The 19,721-nt window shown below is 37.0% G+C and overlaps 2 protein-coding genes across 5 annotated transcripts; one reads left to right on the forward strand and one right to left on the reverse strand.

Moving 5' to 3' along the window:
• Positions 1 to 1,432: 1,432 nt before the first annotated feature.
• LOC103706354 (uncharacterized) lies at positions 1,433 to 4,921 on the forward strand. Of its 4 annotated transcripts, none has more exons than XM_008790420.6 (4): positions 1,433 to 1,567; positions 2,558 to 3,452; positions 3,946 to 4,167; positions 4,535 to 4,921. In XM_008790420.6, the coding sequence occupies exons 2-3, from the start codon at positions 2,590 to 2,592 to the stop codon at positions 4,118 to 4,120; spliced, it is 1,038 nt and encodes a 345-aa protein (XP_008788642.4). In that variant the 5' UTR covers positions 1,433 to 1,567; positions 2,558 to 2,589; the 3' UTR covers positions 4,121 to 4,167; positions 4,535 to 4,921. The 4 variants fall into 4 exon arrangements, with proteins under 4 accessions (XP_008788642.4, XP_088568646.2, XP_088568647.2 ...); XM_088712520.2 differs by having other exon boundaries at positions 1,563 to 1,589; XM_088712521.2 differs by lacking the exon at positions 1,433 to 1,567 and adding an exon at positions 1,588 to 1,856.
• Positions 4,922 to 11,191: 6,270 nt separating this feature from the next.
• LOC103706426 (cytokinin riboside 5'-monophosphate phosphoribohydrolase LOG1-like) lies at positions 11,192 to 15,286 on the reverse strand. Its single transcript, XM_039118025.3, has 7 exons — positions 14,755 to 15,286; positions 14,384 to 14,481; positions 14,236 to 14,266; positions 13,989 to 14,088; positions 12,942 to 13,012; positions 12,705 to 12,848; positions 11,192 to 11,714 (listed from the first exon to the last, which is right to left on the reverse strand). The coding sequence occupies exons 1-7, from the start codon at positions 14,896 to 14,898 to the stop codon at positions 11,622 to 11,624; spliced, it is 681 nt and encodes a 226-aa protein (XP_038973953.1). The 5' UTR covers positions 14,899 to 15,286; the 3' UTR covers positions 11,192 to 11,621.
• Between the last annotated feature and the right edge of the window lie 4,435 nt (positions 15,287 to 19,721).

Raw genomic sequence — 19,721 nt, forward strand, 5'->3', positions numbered from 1 at the left:
ATATTATTTTTTATTTTATTCTAGATTTTTAAATATAGATGTATTTGGTATAGTTAATTATTTTTACAATATAAATACAATAATGGTGGCTGAGGTAATGGCAAAGGTAGGTAAGATTGTAGTTATCATAGTGGTGGGGGAGGCAACAATGGTTGTGGATGCATTAATGATAAGGTGATTGGAACAAGAATAGTAATTGCAGTGGCAACATGGTAGAGACTATAATAACAAAGACAATATGGCGGGGGCACTGGGATAAAAATGTAGTGGTTCTAGTGGTGCTGCTGGCGACGATAAATCGACGACAGTAACAATAATAGAGATGGTACCGACAACAATGGTGGTGATAGAAATGACTGCGATGACAATAATGATTGTAATGATGGAGATGATTGCGATGGTAGTGGCAGCTTTAGCAGTAAAGACGAGTGCGATGATGATGGAGACAATTGCAGTGACATTGGTGAAAGTAATAAAAATAAAATTTTTTATTTTTATTTTTTATAAATAATAAAAATAAATTTTAAATAATAATAATAACAATAACAATAATAATATCAAACATATTTTATTTTGATTTTTATAATTTTATTTTTAAAAATTAAAATAAGAAATTAAAGAAGATGCCAAACATGCTCATGTAATTTTTATTTTTTTATTTTTTATATTGCTTTGGTTTGTGATTTTTATGATACCAAGCATTACGTGCTGAAAGTCACCCATTGGTCATTAATGAGATCAAGTTTACCGCACTCGCTGGGGATTAGCAGAATAATACCAGAGCCCCCCGTGACACCATATTTCCTACTCTACGATGCTAATCCCCAACTTCCCCAACATGCCGATGATGAGTGGCACTACGTTTTTCTCATTTTAGCAAAATCAAAATTTTTTATTTAATGATAAATATTTTAGTTAAATTGAATTCTCCAATAATATTTATATTACTCAAGGGCCACCAGCTGAGTAATAATTTTTTAATATATTTCAGTTAACATGTCGTCTTATGGATAGGTTTGTTTTCGCATGTATTTCGGAAAATAAATAGTATAATTAGCTGGATTGTCTTTTTTACTATACATCCCTCGAATTTTTTTTTGAAAAAATATTAAGCCTCTTCTATTTTTTTTTTTTTTTTTTGTCGCATTCCTCATGTTGGCTCTTACGGTTGTATTCATGTGCATATGCTGTGGGACACCGTTGTAATATATATATATATATATATATATATATATATATATATATATATATATATATATATATATATATATATATATATATATATATATATATATATATATATATAAAATAAAACCCTAAAATATTTTAAATAACATATCTTGAAAATATTTCGTTTGCATATCTTTAAATAAACAATATGTTATTTTATAAAAAATATGTTATTTAATATTCTGATGTCATGTTTAGTTCATTATTGGGGGTAAAATGGTCATATCTCATCCCCACTCAGCTCACCAAACCAAAAGAATAAAATAAAAGAGAAGCGGAGCTGCGGAAGGGAGAAGGCGACGGCAGACCGACGCCTCCGTCTTCCTGCAATCCCAAGGTACCAATTTCCGAATCCCCAGGCTTGTTTTCATTCCTTTTCCCCTTCCAATCGATCGTTTTCTTGTTCAATGTTGGAAATCGTCATAAAACTAGGGCTAGTGTTTTATGAATTCAAGGGTTTCTCTGTAAGGAAATAGTTTATAGCTCTTTAGATTTTGGAATGGGGTAATGCGGAGCTATCTGGACTGATTAGGGTTTATAGGTTTTCATTCGATGTTTAGGAGTTCCCAAATTGTCATCTTTCATCGTTCTTAATTGATTATATATGGAGTTTTTGTTTTCATTTGGTAATTCTAATTCATATTCTCTCTGGCTCTATGGTTTTCTTGCTTAGTTATGTCTTAATGAGAAATTATTTTATTGAAATAAGAGTGTTGAGTAGAAGGTCTTAATGCCCCTTGATTTTATCTTTCTTTTTTTCCCCTTTATGCTGTTTTTTAATGAGCTGGTACGAAAGCCTTTTCTTTTCCACTCAAATACATGCTTAGGTGCTGTCTATTGATCTATCTTTTGTTCTTCATACAAACATGTACATTGACATTAGGTTTGAGTGTGTATCTAAATTGTTGCATGATCAATAAGGGTGAAGCTTGTGCTAACTTTGGATGTAATTCAACAATTTTCACTGGAGTTTTAGTGGGAATTATTGACATTATTCATAGTCCTCAAATTGTCTAGTGAACGTAATTCATAAAACAACTGATGATTAGATACAAACATTTTGACTTGAGTCTTTCTTCTTTCTTTTACATACTAAAGAAAGCTTTTGACCTGCCCATTAGGCTCCTTGTCTTCATGACTAGAATTTCTATGCTGTACGTCTGACTCTAGTACTTGGTTTCTGTGCATTTTTTCTCTCTGTTAATGTCAATAAAGATCATTTATTAAATGGGTATTAGTAAAGTTTAATTAATAGAATGTATATTCAGCCATTCCTTTCTCTCTTTGATTATTTTATTATCTTAATTGATCATTATCTCTTGTTCAGACTGTACCTGTGCCACAACATAGAAAGAGGCTATGGAGAATGAAGTTGAGGATAGGGAGTTGTTGACCCTGAAGAGTCAGCTCAATGAGACAAACATCACTTGGAAGCAGGAGTTGGAGAGGCATCAATCTCAAGTTGAAACTTTACAAGAAAAACTTTTGGAGGTTAAGGCTAACATCCAATGTTCTGAGGATGAAGTGAACAAAGAGTTAGAATTTCTTTGGCGCAGAGTCAAAACTACCACAACATTGCTGACCTACTTGAAATCAAAGGCGAAAATTATTTCTGTTCCTCATTTAGCCTATGCTTCATGTGGGATTAAACATCAAGAGGGGGTAGGGTTTATTGACAAGCATGGCATACCATTATCTGGTTGGTCTAAGGATATTGATCTTTCTTCTTTTGAAAGTTCAGACGAGGAGATGCATTTGGCAGGTACCATTGACCTCGGATCTGTTGATGCTAATGACAGAGCCTATATTGGCAACATATTGAAGTTAGTTCATGTTGTAACGGATGTTATGGAATCTCTTGTTAAGAGGGTTATAATGGCAGAAAATGAAGCTGCTACTGAAAAAGAACAAGTGAAGTTTGGTTTGGAAGAAATTAAAAAGAAAACACTCCAAATTGAGAGCCTGTCGGCAAAAGTTGAAGAGATGGAGAAGTTTGCAGTGAGTACAAATAGTGTTTTGAATGAAATGCGGCAGAAGGTTGAAGATATGGTGCAAGAAACATCTAGACAAAGACAACGGGCTGCAGAAAATGAACAGGAGCTTTGTCGTTTGAAGCAGGATTTTGAGTCACTGAGATCCTATGTTAGCAGTCTCATCAGTGTTAGAGAAACCCTTCTTTCATCAGAGAAGCAATTTCAGACAATTGAGAAACTTTTTGACAGGTTACTTTTGTTGTATACCTTGACCCAGAGTTACTATTTTAAACATTTAGAGACATAAGAGTTAAATTTTAGCTGGAATCCAGCATAACAGAACCCAACATGACAACCTAAATTTGATCCATCTTGATTACTTACAAAAATTTGCTCCACAACCAAAATTTTGAACTTATGTGCATCATCCATGAACATAAAACTTTTGAAGGCAAGAGCCTAGAAAGGATCTGCCCTATAATGCATGGATATCTGTCCTTTCTGTCTGAGTTGTAATGCAAAATTAACGTTACAATTACACTAATTTGCATAACTGTTGTTTTTCTAATTGTGTGTGTTCCCGAGCACCTATTCATCCATAGGCTATAAATAAATGTCAAAAAGGCATATATTAACTACATTTGTCCATATTTATTTTTTAATTTTGTGAAAAATAAATTTATCTGGAAGTTGGAATGCACAGGATAATTTTATGACAGATTCAAATTGTTGCATGGAACAGGCTAATTGCCAAGACCACTCATCTGGAGAATGAGAAGATGCAGAAAGAGGCTGAAGTTCAGAAGCTCATGGAGGAGAATGTTAGTCTGAGAGCTTTGTTGGACAAGAAGGAGGCACAATTGCTGGCCATGAATGAACAGTGCAAGTTCATGGCATTGAATAATTCTAGCATATAGTTCATCATTTACAATCCATTTTTCAAACCAAAGGCTGCCTTATAATGGTAAAGTTCCTTGCATTAAATTGGGCATTGGCTTTTTCCTTTGTAAGTAAGATTATTCCACTACTAGCAATTCCACATAAGGGGCTTACAGTTACTCAACCTGCATCTAATACATGAAACAAGAAGCATTGAAACTCAAAGTAGGAGTAGGTCTGCATGACAGATTAGGTCGTTTCTTATCAAAATTAATACCCTTTAATTCATTCATACAGTTTAAATCTTGTCGTATAGAAATATATTCCTGTTGTCATCCTTTATTTATGTGCTATGTGTTCAGGTATTATGCTTATAGAAAGGTTTGGTTTATAAACCTTTTTGACTCAAGTCAAAAAGTTCATGCCTAATCATCAGTTTTTTTATGACTTAGATTCACGGGAGGTGGAGAAGCAAGACAATCATTTTCGAGGATATATGGACATGCTTGTATTTATGTCTTGCCTTTCCTTTTCAATTGAATCTCAGATGGCTACTGAGTAGTTCTTAAACTTCTAAACCTTTGGAATAACATAAAACCTGCTGTCATTTGTTGAAGAAAACAGCCTACCTGAATTGTATAGTCTTCTGTTTGCTCTTGGGTTATGTGATGTGTCTGTATTATACCTAATAAGAAAAAGAAAAAAAGAGAAATCTTTATTTTCTGTTAGTTAGATCAATTTTTATTGATGTGTCCCATGTTGATATACCGTGTGCCGAATATAGTATGAGAACAGTGGAACCTTTTTGTGCAAGTTTTCAATGAAAGGTGTCCTGTAAATCATGTGGTTTTTCTTTCGAACTATGCTTTGTATGAAACCTAACTGTTCATTTACTGGTCATCTATGCAATTGTTGCTGGTTTTATATGGAAGGAACCGCAAAGATTCATTATCTTATCTCTGAACATTCTTAAAAAAGAATGCCTATTTGTGCTATTTATGTAATTTTCTCGCTATATTATTTTTACTTTTTTAATTTTAGTTGCCTTGTCGATGACAACTGTTAGCTGGCACTATTGCCCTGTATACTAGGAATCTGCATTATACCAAACAGGGTTTAATGCTGCTGGGCATTTTATTGTGGCATCATATGAAGATTAGAGAAAATGCCAACTGACCAGCTGGTAAAGTCTCATGGAGGTGTGCCAATGGGCTTTGGATCAATCCTGCATTCACCTAGGGTGGGTGTGCGTAGGATTTTCAAGGGAGGGATAGAAGGTGTCAATAGGCCAAGCTAGTTTTAGCATAGGGTTGGAAGCGCTTGCTTGAGCCAAGTCTAACATGAAACGAGTGAGAGAATGTTAGGTCCGAACTTGTCTCTAGTCTAGGTGTTTGTCGGGCTAGACTCGAATAGGTCCACTTTAGCTTTTACCAAGATTATGAGCCTAGGCCAAGGCCTCGTCCGCTGGTCCTGGCTCGAATTATTTGAAGCTTCAGCACATATGGAGCCTAGGTTAGGCATCAGGGCAAATCTGAGCTGGCATCTCCCAAATGCCATAGACTCAAGGCCTCTTGAGCCCATTGGCAATTCGAGATGGCTAACCCTGTTGTGGAGTCCATAAAATTCAAAAGAAAAGAAGAAACAACTTAGGATCATGTATTGTTGTCTTGCATTTTGAGGTTTCAGTTAGTTTTGTAGTGTTTCAGTCAAGGTTCACCGAACTGGTACTGACGCTTGTAGCAGCTGGTGACTGGTTCGATATGGTATGTGGACGTACCATACCGAGCTGGGGCATACCGAACGATGGGGATGGATAGGGAGGAAGAGAGAGAGGACGGAGGGAGAGAGAGGGGAGAGGGAGAAGGAGAGGAAGGGAGGGAGATGGAGGGGAAGAAAGAGAGAGGGGGGAGAGGGAGAAGGGGAGGGAGGGAGGGAGAGAGAGGGAGGGATGGGGGGGAGAGAGGGGGGGTGGCTTACTTAAAGGGATGGTATCGGTGGGCGTTGCGGCATTGAAGAAGGGGATGAGAGCGAGCGAGCGAGTGAGAGGTCAAGAGCCCTCTCGAAAGCTCTCAAACCATCGAATTGAGGGGGAGGTTTATAAATCATGGTCTGCCGTACGGGTCCGAATCCGGCGATACAGGGCGTACTGTACCATGCCGGTTCGGTATCAGTACTCGGTACGGGTCGGTACGCTAAAAAAAAATTCTATACCGTACCGTACTGACACTGTGCTAGCGTGGCACCGGTACAGAGTCCGGTACCGAGACGGCGAACCTTGTTATAAACCAAACTATTTCGATAAACCAAACCGTCCCGATTTGGTGTTGGTTCGGTTTGGTACTTGCCGAACCACCTGGTTTGGATCGGTCCGGCAAATGTTGGTTTTAGTTTTGTTGGTGCTTTATTTTTATATGTTTTCATGTTCTTATTATTTTGGTCATTTAGATTTCTGTGTTTTAGGCTGTGGTTGTTTTTTCTTTGTTCTTGCACATATGTCCTTTTGGTAGTTCAATCATTGATTGTTCTTTTGCAATGTGTTTGGTACTGCATTCTAGTGCGTGAGGCTGGCAACCTGGAGACAATGTTTGATATGGAATGTTCATATTATAAATGGTTTACACTTTTACTATGTGAGTGTATTGTAAGCCATCTTGTTAAAACTAGTTTCGACATACTTGGTAAGTGATGTGATATTATTATTAGCATTATGTTCTGCTGCTTCTGCTACCACATTTTTTTCGTGGAATTTATATAAATCAAGACTGAAGGGAAGGTTATGGAGAAGATGAGAGAAGCGTCATAAAAAGTTCGAGCTAAATGGTTCATTGAAAGCAAATATTAGTGAACATGCTTCAAGATGTTTAAACTGCTGCATCGTGCTTTATGTTATTGTTCTCATCATGCTACTCTTTACCCATTGGGCTTATGTTTTCCCCTTCCTCCTCCTTTCCCACTGGCTTGTGGAATTATACGAACAGCAATAAACATGCTTGTGTATCAATCCTTATAGGCTAATCATTTTAGGTTTCATTTGTACATGCTTTAGTTATAATCTCGACTTTACCTGTTAATATTGTATTCCTGATTGTACCTGGTAGTGTCAGAATATTGGTATATGCATATTAGTATTTTTATCATACCACAAGCATTATGATGCTTTATTCTATTATGCATAAATAATCTCTGTTTTACTAAAGGTGCATAATTATTCTTGACAACTAGATATATATCCTATGCATTTGCTTATTTTTGGCACAAGCATGATACCTATCTTCATGGATAATTAAATTAAGTGAACAAAGGCCTAAGTATCTTTACCGTAGTTGCATGGCCATTTATAATTATAATATTCGCTAGTTAAATGACATACTTACAAAGAAATTAATTAGCAATATATCTCAGTTTGTTTTATAATAGAAGGAAATTATATTTCTTCAATAACTGTTTTCTTTATAAGCTTACTAAATCTTTGATCTTTTAGTTTAGTATTCGTGCATGTGTTGAGCTTTTATACGATCATTGATATAGTATTAGTTACTAACAATTGAAACATAGACTAAAAACATTATATAATTCATGAAGTTGGGAACTTGAATATTCTGAATATACCCTAATTGAACACATTTCAGTCTAAAAGGAGTGTAATATGAGCTTGACTCAGAAATGAGCAAATAAATCAGTTATGTAACACGACCATCCATAGTTGATGGGGTATTTGGTGTTAGTAAATGGAATATCATCTAAAAATGCCCAAGTTATGTCCTGCATCTTCTTGTACCCATGAGTAATTCAAAACTAGAGCTAAGAAGGATGTTAAGAGTCTGAAAATCCAAAGTTTAAGATTATTGAGAATTTTGATCCATTAGATAGTGATGAAAAATTATGAGAATATGTTTATTTTTCATATTCTAAAATTTTCTTTTTATTTATCCTAATAATTTTTCATGAAGATAGTTTTACAGTTTAAATTACATCTAGAACTTTATTTTCTTTCTTAAATGTTGGGACCGTGTGAGAATTTCATTAGCTCAAGTTTTTGAATCAGCAATCATCTATTAGGTGCATGGTGCTATGATGAATTTTTGCAGCATTACCTCTGACACTGGACCATGTATTTGAATATTTGCTTTCACTTCTTTAGTCAGTACTAATCATATTAAAGCAAATGAATAAGCTTACGAACAAGATAATGAATTAGGAATTGTTTGCCTAGCAATTAAATGCATTCTGTAAAAATAAGTTGTTGAAGAAACTGATTTGTGCTTCAGCAAAAAAAAAAAGAAAAAAAGAAAAAAAGAAACTGATTTGTGGATTAATTTCACCAACTACTACATGGATGAAGATCAATTTAAGTGGCTTCCTCGTGATCATATATGAAGGGAAGGCCTGTTTTAAGGCACAGAGTTCGTGACAGTCCTTCCAGCTTCTGTATTGTGTTATGTTACATCTCCTGGTAGCTTTCCCCTCCATGCATCTGACCTCATGTCAGGATATAGGCGACTGAACTCCAGTACTGAGCTTGGAAAAACCAATGGGTGGCCCCTGAGGTCCTTTTCCATGAGATATTTCTCCAGACATTCATCATGGGAATGATTTCATTGGATGTGACAGTTTATAAATGGAATCTGAGTTTATGTTTATTTAATTCCCCTCAGCTTTTTGTTTATTTGCAGAAGTGAGGAATGTTCATGTATGTCTGTTGAATATACACACATCTCTACAGAAAAAGGGCTCATGATAAGGTCGGTTATGGTGGACTGGTTCTCAGGGCCACGTTTTGCCTGCTTTTTCTTGTTGACCAGTCACTTTTTGGGGACACACAAAGCTTTCGTCAAAAATCATGGTGGGGCGTTGAGTCATCCCCAGAGGTCTTGTTGGATTAATTGAACACCACATCATAGTTCTTATTTTTCTAGGTTGGATTGGAAAAGATAAATTTACTATATCCCTAATCGCCTTTATACTAAATATCCAGCTTGTTTTTATGAATTCCTTCTCTATGCATTCCTATAAGGTCTTTGCTTTCTCTCAGTGCCGACTCTTTCATGCCTGTGAGGACTATACAATGGATAGATCTTGGGCATTTATACAGGGGCAAAGAACCAAGTAACATCTTCTAGTTAGCTTTTTTTTGGTGAGGTCATGTTGTTACAATGCCAATGGGTAGTGTTAAAGTATTGCAAGTGCTTTCTTAATAACAATCAAATCAGTTTGCTTGTTGAATCTTCACAGCTTGTTGAGGTGAATGGTAGTATGCTTCTACAACTCAGAATGCTTATTGGATGGAGAGAAGAAAAATTGGAGAAACGTGGCCATTCACCTGTTTAAATTATGAAGTGTAAGGAAACAGTCCCTGATCTGGGAAAAACAGAATAAGGAGAAGATAGAACGAAAACTGTTGGTAATTGGATGTGCATTTGGTCTTTCAAAGAACAAGCAAGTGCAGCATGTTCCTGACGATTAGGGTGCAGAGGACCACTCAAGAAGAGAGATGCTAAATTTCTTGACATTTTCTCCTCTAACCCATCTGTGACATGATTCAGCGACACGCACCATTTAGATGGAGGTCTTGGATCTGATGCCACTGGTGTGTTTTCGACAGGTCAAATGCAGATGCATATGGGGAAGCCCTATCTGCACAAAAAGAAGCCTAATCTTTGCTTGCATGTGGTTGGCATGGACAAACAGGTACTACAATAATTCAGAGTTTCTCAATGTTCTTTTGCGTGTGTACTAACGGGGAAGTTCTCGAGCTGGTATGTGGCAGTTTCCTGAGGATTTAAAGTGACCTATTTTTTTTCCATAATAAGAGTAGCAAGATGTTGAGGTTGAGACAGGCCACTGCTATGGAATGTTTGAGGTGATGCCATACATACAAGAGGATGTCTGAAAATGCCTTCCACTTCTAATGATCAGTGGAGACTCTTGGAAGATTGCTATAAACAAGCATCAGTAGGAAGTCTGTCTTTTTTCCGAGGGTAAGTTCTCTCCCTCCTTCCATTTAATCCCAATAGTACATTGTATTGGAATGGATAAGGTCAGTGCCAAACTATGTTCGTGACTGCGACTCGAGTGATCCTTATCCTCTTCGATGGTGGTCTTATATCACTAGTGATAGACGCCATTTGGACATCATTATTTGGGAAATACGACAATTTTTCCAATGTTTATCTTGAAAGAGAAGGTAATTTCATTGAAGTAGGTATAAGATGTAGTGCATTGGTTCTGATGTTAAGCTGTTAAAGCATGATCCCTGTCATATATGAAAACTCCATGACACGAGGTCCATCGTAGCTGAAAGTTACTGAATGGCAATTCCCCAATTCACTAGTCATTATGGTTTCATTACCTCATCTAGGGTGTTCATCTTCCCTTGGCTAAGGGTATCTCTAGTGATGTCAAGAGGACTTTTAACGAGAAAGGTGGTCCAGATTTTATTGGCAGCGACCAGTGTAGTTTTCTTTTCTTTTTTTCTTTGGAGGGGAAAGTGATCGTAATGTGGTTGTCCTGGTGTCTGGGCCACCTTTTGTCGTGACGCTCTGTTTCTACAGCTCGGCTGAGGGCAGCCAGGAAAGGACTATTTTTGGGAAGAATAAAAGTTTGCTCCAGTGCACGAGGTTTTCATGTGAGGTTTTAGGGTCAAATGCAGGGAAACACTGTTTCATGTTAGGGAGAATGCTTCAATAAAATCTCAATCTGCCAGCCTCTACATTGTTAGGTCAATATCTAAGAGACTGTAACTTTCATTTGCTACCTTAATAAGCAAACCTAAAATGGGGTTCATGCGAAGGTTTTGGATTGGCATTAGAAGGCTTGAAAGCTGTGAGGATTCTGGCAACTCGCATTCCTAGGGAGGCATTTATCTTGTACGAATAGAGCAATTTTTGCATTGTAAAGTTAAAACATGTTGGCTTTTATAAGCTTGTTCGCATATGAATAGACGGTGATGAGAAAATGTGCTCAAAAGAGCTCAGTTTTGATTATTCGAACAATCAAGTTTGTCACAAAGCAAGAGAGATGGATGGATGTGATCCCCCGAAGCGGTTAATGATTTCTTTTTGTTGTTAATGTTGTTTGATGAATGCATGCTCAAATTTGGGAGAGTGCTCTTCTCTTACTCTTCTCTTCTCTCCCTACATAGCCAAACGGGGCTTGATTTATTTGGGAGAGTTTTGACGATGTCAAAAATAGGAGTCCAGAAGTAACTCCCAGAGCCTCAACTTAGACATGGTAGGGAGTTTAATCTTATAATTAAAAAAGTATATATCTAAACAAGCATGGTTAATAGGTTAGCGAAGTGGAAGCGAGGTTACTTGATTTCAATTAGACCTAATTGAAAGATTAATCTCTTGCACATTTTCTATGAGAGGAAAGAAAAATCCAAACGGAGGATGATATTATACATCCATCAGTCATTACTTGAGAAAAAAAAAAAAGCCAGATAGCTTGCTAATAAGTGTCTTAGTGGTTATACTAGAGGGAAAAAAATATTGAACAAAGATTGCATCATAGATGGTGTTACGTATACAAGTTGGATGGTTAGCGGGCAATGTCTGGCTTGCGAGAGTGGCCTAATTGCTCCATCTCCCACTTGAGCTTGGGTGCAACCCCTTCATGCCTGGGCACATATTCCTGGAAGCAACATCGATTTTTATCGATCAAAAGGAGAAGGATACAAAAAAATGAGTCACAAATGATATTATTCTAAATATTCTTATTCGTTTAAATCTGATCATAAGTTTGACAGTGTTCCGAATCCTGATCTTGGACAGAGTAGGGTCCCCAATATTATGCGAATATAACACAGGATTAAGGCACTCTTTTGTCAATGTCTCTCTAGTTCGTTACCTGAGTATTTGATCATTAGGAGACTATGTACTGGGTTGCGTTTTATGAAAACAACAAACCATTTAGGTGTATGTCCTTGGTGGAATTGTTCTCTACAACGGAAAAGTCCAGAATTTCAACCTTGGCGATGGCATCCCCATAATATTGCTCATAAAAAATCTAAATTATCAAATTCTTTTCTATCTTCGGCTATACGCTTTTTAAGAAAGTAGCATTCAGCTTCTCGATCTAGTGCATGATTATTTGATCAAAATGTTCTTCAGCTCTATGCCGTAGGTTGCTTAACAATCACAAACTTTAAACTGCTAGAGAGGATTTATTTGTAGTTTACATCTTTATTTGTTTCCTTTCTAATGAAAATTAACCATAAATCAATATTATGTTAGGAATCAAAATAAAGTAGGTACTACTTGGTGCATGCAATTATCAATAAATAGACTAAGGGCGTATTTCGTTGGGGAGAGTTGGACTCTGGAATAAAAAAAATGGAAATAAAAATGAGCGACTCATATTCCAGCCATTTGTTTAGGAAGAACTCCTATTTCCATTCCGATTCTAGGAAGGAATAAAAATGTCCCAATTTCTTGAAATTCAATTTTAACTCTTCCTTAATATTTAAATTTCAATCATAAACTAAATACGTTAGAAAATATGGTCATTCTTATTTCAATCATAAACTAAATACGTTAGAAAATATGGTCATTCTGATTTCAATCACGAACCAAATGAACCCTAAAAATGTGTGTGTGAGAGAGAGAGAGCTCATTTGCACACCTCAAGTTTCGATAATAGTTCAAGGGCAGTTTGTGCAGAGACAATAATGTGACGAGCAGCGGGTGTGATGAATCCTTCGTCAACAGCCTTGTCAATAAAAGATAGTAGGGCGTTGTAGTACCCATCGACATTCAACAAACCCACCTGATATCAATTATAAAATTTTAGGCCAAAGATGGTTAAAGCATATCAAAGGCTTGATTATGGTATATGGTACATGCAAAGAGAAGGATATACCGGCTTCTCATGGATCCCCAGCTGAGCCCAAGTGATCACCTCAAGGAGTTCTTCTAAGGTTCCGTACCCACCTATAGTCCCAATCCGCACAAAAATAATTTTGTTAGCATGAATGTTATAGGAATATAGGCAGCTGCCTTGAATGTTTTCTAGTTAAAGTGCAGCAGAAGCAGTACATTTAGTCATGTCCTTCTTTTGAGATTAAATAAGGTGGGGGCACCACATATCATCTCAAAATAATAAATAGTACAATTATCTGAATGAAACACTCTTCCAAAAATTGAACCTAAAATCTTTACAAAATGGAGTGCAACTGCTAAGCCATGGCCTCATGTGTTAATATGTAACATTAAACAACATACACCTCCTTCCCTTTTGTTACATTTCCAAGTCATTACTCCTTAATCAGTACCACTCTAATATATGCTATTATTTAATCATCACCCAAGTCAATCCTTGAGGTAAGCTAAGTGTCATCAGCTTTTTATTTTTTTTTTTGTGTTTTGTTCCAGCAATGCTATGCAGCTCCTTTTGATGTGGCAAGAGGAGATTGGTTGGTATGACCTCAGAAGCTGATGCAACTCAGATTGGGCTTCTTTATGCCCCTCAAACACCATGGCAGTGGCAAGAACTGATGGATAATGGAGTGGAGAATCATGGCAGATTTATCAGTCAAGTGATCAACTCTTTCTTGGCCAAGTCATGAGTCAACTAGTTAATGTGCCGATTTTGGTATTCATAGCACCATAAAAACCAAATACATGTTGGGTACAACCAACCAGGCACTGGTTGAGCAATGAATCCCAAACTGTGTGTGATGGATGCCGAATCTGTTGCACTAATGAACTCCAATAAAGGAGCAGCCACGAGGAGATCACTGAAAAGGAAAGATGGGTTGATGGAACTAACCATTGAAAGCAATTCTTCTTAGAGTGAACTATTTGATCTAGAGACCTAACATCCTCAGAAGCACAAGGAGGACTGCCAGATACCAATCATTACGATGGCAAACTAAAGGAAGCACAGGGCAGGGCTTGGTATGCGTACCAGGGAGCGCAATGAAAGCATCAGCTTGCCGTGCCATCTCGGCCTTCCTTTGGTGCATGCCCGAGACAGCTCTCACCTCTCCTACTGTCTCTCCTGTTATCTGCTTTTTTTTTTTTCCATCAGAATCCTTCCATTGTCAAGCTCTATCCATGGGGGTAAGGTCCCCATGGGCGACCAAACTTTGTGTAAAAAGGAAAGAAGAAGAAGAAGAAGATAATAATAAGAGAGAGAAGAATATTTACCATACCTCTCTTGGCATTAGAGTCCTGGGAATTACCCTGCATTATAACATCAAAAACACACAAGTTCTTCGGAAATAATTTTGAAAATTTTTATTTTATAAACATGCATACATATATGTGTGTTGGATGGATAAAGATAGGCAAAAGACAGACCCTAAGACATGGCAGCCACCGTTATAAACGGCTTGTGAGACATGACCCATGAGACCAGCACTCCCTCCACCATAGACCAAATCTATGTTCCTCTCGACCTGAAACCATTTGTAATAAAACAAGAAGAAAAAAAAGGGAAAAAAAAGAGAGATTTATTAGCAAACAAGGTAGCAACTCACACAGACAAGGTAAATAAAGCTAGTTTCCAACTTCTATGCAAGCTGATCTGCCTTAAAAACCCAACTCTATCCCTTCAACCATGGAAGATAATATCCATTTGAAAGAAGAGAGAGAGAGAGAGAGAGAGAGAGAGAGAGAGAGAGAGAGAGAGATGCAAAGAGAAAGAAAGAGGAGAGGAGAGAAGTGATGACCAATTCATTGCCAAGCTGAATGGCTGCGAGCTGGTAGCTGGCCTTGTTCCCGGGGCTACTCCCACAGAACACACACACTCGTCTGAACCGCGAGGCTGATCTCCTTGAGCTTATCGCCACCCTTGCTTGTCCCTGGGCTTCCATCTCTATCTCTTATCCTGTTTCCACAATAGAGGAACAAGGCTGTGGTCTATGGATTCCGACAGCTCTCTCTCTCTATCTAACAAGCGAGGCAAGAGGAGTTTCCCGTTCTCCTCTAAGTCTGCAATGCGAGGTGGGGGATTTCGGTAGGTAGAAGAGGTTTTTATTAAATCCGTTGCGCAGCCTAGAGAAATAGGTTTTATTTTTTTGTTCTAAGGGGAAATGGACCTGCCATCCGTACGGCGGCTTTTTGTCTTTTTACCACTGCTACTTTCTTATAGCAGGCCTATGGTTTAGCTTGAAGTTTTCTGCACTGGCCGTATGCAATGGATTCCACAACGAGGGATTGCTCCCTACCAGATATACCACCTAACCTTCTAAAGCCTAGGGAAGGTGGGATTTAAGTTTAGATCCTTATATTGAAGTATACTTTTTTGGAGCTTAGATTCTTATATTTCATGGTTGGCTGAATGTCGCTTTTTAAGAAATGTGATAGAAGCGTCACTTTTTCAGTGCGAACTCTTTTCAATACATGAACTTCGGAGAGGGGTGCCTACCAATTCTAGCTAGCTAAAAGGCTAGAAAGGCCACAATTAAGCAAGCCACTTGTTATCTGAAAACCAAAAAAAAGCTCAGTGGGCTCATAGAAATTGAGCCACCGGTTGATGTCTTGTCAAAATCAATCTTTTAATTGCTCTTGTTGGACTCATTTAATTTAATTTGACTCATTTGATTGGGTCACCAAACCTTATCTCATTTGACCTGGAACTAATGAGGCTCCCTAGATCTGATCTTGCCTCAGCACATAGGAAATCAAAGGAAAATATTTTGTGGACTACTTTCAAATTACAATATAAAATACACTAAATAAAAACATGGTGGAGTAGACAATTTTTGCTGTAGCTTGTATTAGATACACTTTCGACCGGAAATTGACCCTATCCGATCCAAATTGAAGTTATCGAGCTTCGGTTTGGATTTGTTTTAATAAAATGTTCTGTCGTCTAATAAAAATCCTCAACAACCTAAATTAATCCACTATTCCTATTATTTTGAATTCCAAATATAATTGACATTTAGTAATAGTTTGTATGTCATCAACCATCAACTTGCTGTTGTTGGTTGATGATGATTTATATATGATTAACCATTAGATTTATGCAAGATGGTTGTTGATGTGATTTATATATCTTTGTTGAGAGAGACAGACACAGGGAGAGTGGGAAGAGATGCCTAGCTATGCTATAATTGCCTCTATCCGAATATTTGAGTAGTGGGGTGTGACCACGAGAACAGGCCCCAATTCATCACCTACATGTTTAGTTGTTCTCGATTAGATTTGACCTGAAAGATCTGATTTGATTAATAAATAAATCTTTAACTCCACCGTGTGAAAATAGATTGTGCTTGGATTCAAATATTTGATCTAATTCAAAGATGGATTGAATTTAAATTTTTTGAACTCGATCTCATTGAACCCAACTTGTTTATCTCCTAGATTTTATAGAAAAACTAAAATGACATGACTTTCATCAGCAAGACAATTCAAGCAAGTTATTTCTTAAGCTTTATTCTATATATTTGGTTGGTATCATATAAATACGGTACACTTGGATGAAAGGCGGGCTTTAAGTTTCATGTTTGAGAAATGATCACTTTCTTATGTATCTACCATCAACTTTGTGACATGATCAAATGAATGCAGTGCCCAAAGTCCGTTTGTATAATATCCCACATGATTGGCAATTCATATCAGTGCTCAACATCGATTCCCACTTACACTCTATATATCTCTTGGTCATATATGGGGGTTACAAATTAAAAACTTCGAAAAATGATCTGGTCTCCCCACTTAAATCAAGTAGTATGAGGTATCATAGATTCTTGGTTTTATAATTTTTATTCATGTGTAAGGAGGTAGGTTCAGCTCCATCTTGCTCCCTAGGCTCATAGAATAGTCGAAAGAAGAAAGAAATGTGGAGGTGTGAAGGTGGAGGACATACCATGGAATATGTCGAAATGCGCCCCGACATAGGGCTAAAGTAACTTTGATTGCTCGATTCTTAAATTACATGAATAAATAGAGTTACAAGGGAACCCTGTCTTAGATTCCAAGGCAGAAAATAAATCTAGTGTTAAAAAATTGTAAACTTTCCTCTTTCACTGAGAAGTTTGTGCCAATGAATTTTTTCCTATCCAATTTATCAAGAATTACTTTCACAATTCTTCATAAGATCCCAAAAAAAAAGAACTTCACATAAATCTATAGTCAAGTAATGGACATTTTATGCTGCTTAACTACTAGACTGGTTCCACCTCAATTGGATTTATCAAATAATGCACGATCATATCATTCAAACAAAAAAAAATCATCAAAGTATGTCGTGAATTACTCGAAAAAATAGTCAATATATTCACTTTCGCAAAATTTCATGCATAGTACGAAGTATGTCCCCATAGCTTGTATTAAATTTCTTTGCCAGGCTGGTGGGGAGAGTAATTTTAGTTACACTTAGATCTACCCATGCACACGTCCAACGCCGACAGAGGAGTGGTGGGTGAGGGAAGAGACAAGTGCTCGATCTATTGAGTAAGCTTTCATTGCCACTGAGATCACCTTTAAAGTTAGCAACCAACCCAACCCTACAATAAAATCCCCCTTACAGGAATTAGAGAAATTTAGTTGAAGACTACATTTATGTATACGAGGAGACTGATATTGAGGTGATGATGTGATAATTTAAAAAATTGGAATTGATACTACCTTTGTGCTCTCCGATTCTATCATCATTACTATTAACATTAGGTGAAGTTTATATCCATTGTCAATTGTATATGTAATTTCCATATGAAACCAATCCACCGTACATGATGGACTCTAGGGTTTAGAAATAGTTTCGTTTACATATTTTTATTACGCTGCTTAATATACAATAGTATGCATGTATCTTGAAATCTGCATGGTGATGGAAGTTAAGAGACACAGAGAAGAAGAAAAAACAGCAGCATAAATCTTTATATATAAATAGTTAAATATATATATATATATTAGGAAAGCAATGAAGGCAATCCATTTGAATGAGTATACTTCTTAGAACCAATGGCGTCGCATGTCTTGGTCGATCGGGTTCTTATTTTTCATAACCAATGATTATGAAAAATAGACCGGTTTCTGAACATATTTCTACAACAATTATAGACAAGTTGCAGCAACTTCCTCTTCTTAAGTGCAAGCAGGATGGTTCTACATAATTAAATAAACCATCCACAGAAGAACATGTTTGTGTCACGGGAGTCAGCATTACAACCTTGGAGCTTATCCATTGATGTGTCGTACTTGGAAATCGGTGCAGATAGAGATTGCTAGGTTTCAGTGGATGCTTGGCTATCACATCTATGCATGGGAGATCTCGCATGTGAACATATACAGGGACATAGGGACTGTTAGAAGATCAACAAAACTATTGGTTGCACAAATTCAAAAGATGCAAAATATTTACTCCACCCAAAAAGGCTATCTTTAATGTTGCTAAAATCCTAAGATATAAAAGCAATGGCTTGCCAACCATCCTGATCTCAGCCAGTTGGCATTTCTCTCCTTATTGAGAGGTCTGGGGATCAAGTACAGTGATGACTTCTCCTATCTCTTTTCACTTGCGTCTCCACTTAATTTATCTCCTCTTGGAAGCTATTCCAATCTATGTATGAAAAATCTCACGTGCAATAGTTTATTTCATGGAACTGGTTCAGTTCACATCTAGGAGATAAACTTATAATGGATGGGTGTCATAAGAAAACAAAATCTTCATTGGCACCAATCCACATCATGACGTGATCATGAACTATACCATTTTTTCTTAGTCCTTAAAGGTCTTACTTTGCTACAGGAGCAAAGTATATATATATATAATGCATGCATGTTTAAGATATGACTAAACACCTTCTTTTATTAAGTTAATTTGACCATAAGAAATCTTAGAAACATAGCTTAAGTTTTTGTAATGCCAACCGAACTTTTTTTTTTCGAAAGAGAAAAGCATGCCGTTTCGTTCCTTCCTAGATTTATAATGGTCTATGCTTGGTCTATTTCTTGAGTTTTTGTTGGAGCTACTTGGATTTCCCTCAACAAGAAAAACTACACGAAGATTAAGCGTAGATGAGAGCCTACTTACTTACTTGCATTTAATGAAGGAAGGAAAAAGAAGATCCATCTGGTAGAACCATCCAAAAATCTAAATACGTGAGAAAATGCTTCAAATTTAAACCCTCCTAAATAATTTAAAGGAGGGAGTAAAACAACTAGACTACTGTCAACTTCACGAGGCATGAATTAAGATACACACAATTCAACCTGGTATATTCTCCTAGCATCTATTAAGACAACGTACGTCACTGCATTCGTCGTCAAGGAATCTAGTGGCACCGTAGGTGCTCCTTTGTTGAAAAATGTTATTGTGAAATTCCCTAGCCAAGGTCTTGAACTGTAATATATTATTGGGATTGTCCTAGTCTTTAAAGGCTCTAAATGTTACTACGGTTCCGTATATATATCGGAGGTTGAAGGAACCCCACCAATTACTGTGTGACCTCCTTCCTGTCCCCACGCGGCATCTCTCGCATCCCATCTCAATACATCCACCAACCCACTGGGCTGGCATCTACTCATTCCTTTGGTAAGTCAGCTAACTGCCTAACCAAACCCTAAATTTGATCATGGAGTTCTGCAAATCTTTGCTTGACGAGCTTATCCTCATGGCTTTTTTTTAATTTTTTTTTTTGATCTTCGAGCTTTATTATATGACGATGCAGTACTTTCCAACTCAACT

The sequence above is a fragment of the Phoenix dactylifera genome, chromosome 16 (assembly GCF_051530095.1).
Source record: "Phoenix dactylifera cultivar Ajwa chromosome 16, Ajwa_hap1_PhDact_Kaust_v1.1, whole genome shotgun sequence".
Classification (NCBI taxonomy): domain Eukaryota; kingdom Viridiplantae; phylum Streptophyta; class Magnoliopsida; order Arecales; family Arecaceae; genus Phoenix; species Phoenix dactylifera.

What these genes read in the sequence shown, in the direction of transcription:
- LOC103706354 (XM_008790420.6), top strand. Translation starts at nt 2,590, where the DNA reads ATGGAGAATGAAGTTGAGGATAGGGAGTTGTTGACCCTGAAGAGTCAG. An exon ending in ATTGAGAAACTTTTTGACAG is followed by an intron (nt 3,453 to 3,945) that starts GTTACTTTTGTT and finishes TGCATGGAACAG; the next exon opens with GCTAATTGCCAAGACCACTC.
- LOC103706426 (XM_039118025.3), bottom strand. Translation starts at nt 14,898, where the DNA reads ATGGAAGCCCAGGGACAAGCAAGGGTGGCGATAAGCTCAAGGAGATCA. An exon ending in TTCAGCTTGGCAATGAATTG is followed by an intron (nt 14,482 to 14,754) that starts GTCATCACTTCT and finishes AAATGGTTTCAG; the next exon opens with GTCGAGAGGAACATAGATTT. An exon ending in GGTGGCTGCCATGTCTTAGG is followed by an intron (nt 14,267 to 14,383) that starts GTCTGTCTTTTG and finishes GTTATAATGCAG; the next exon opens with GGTAATTCCCAGGACTCTAA.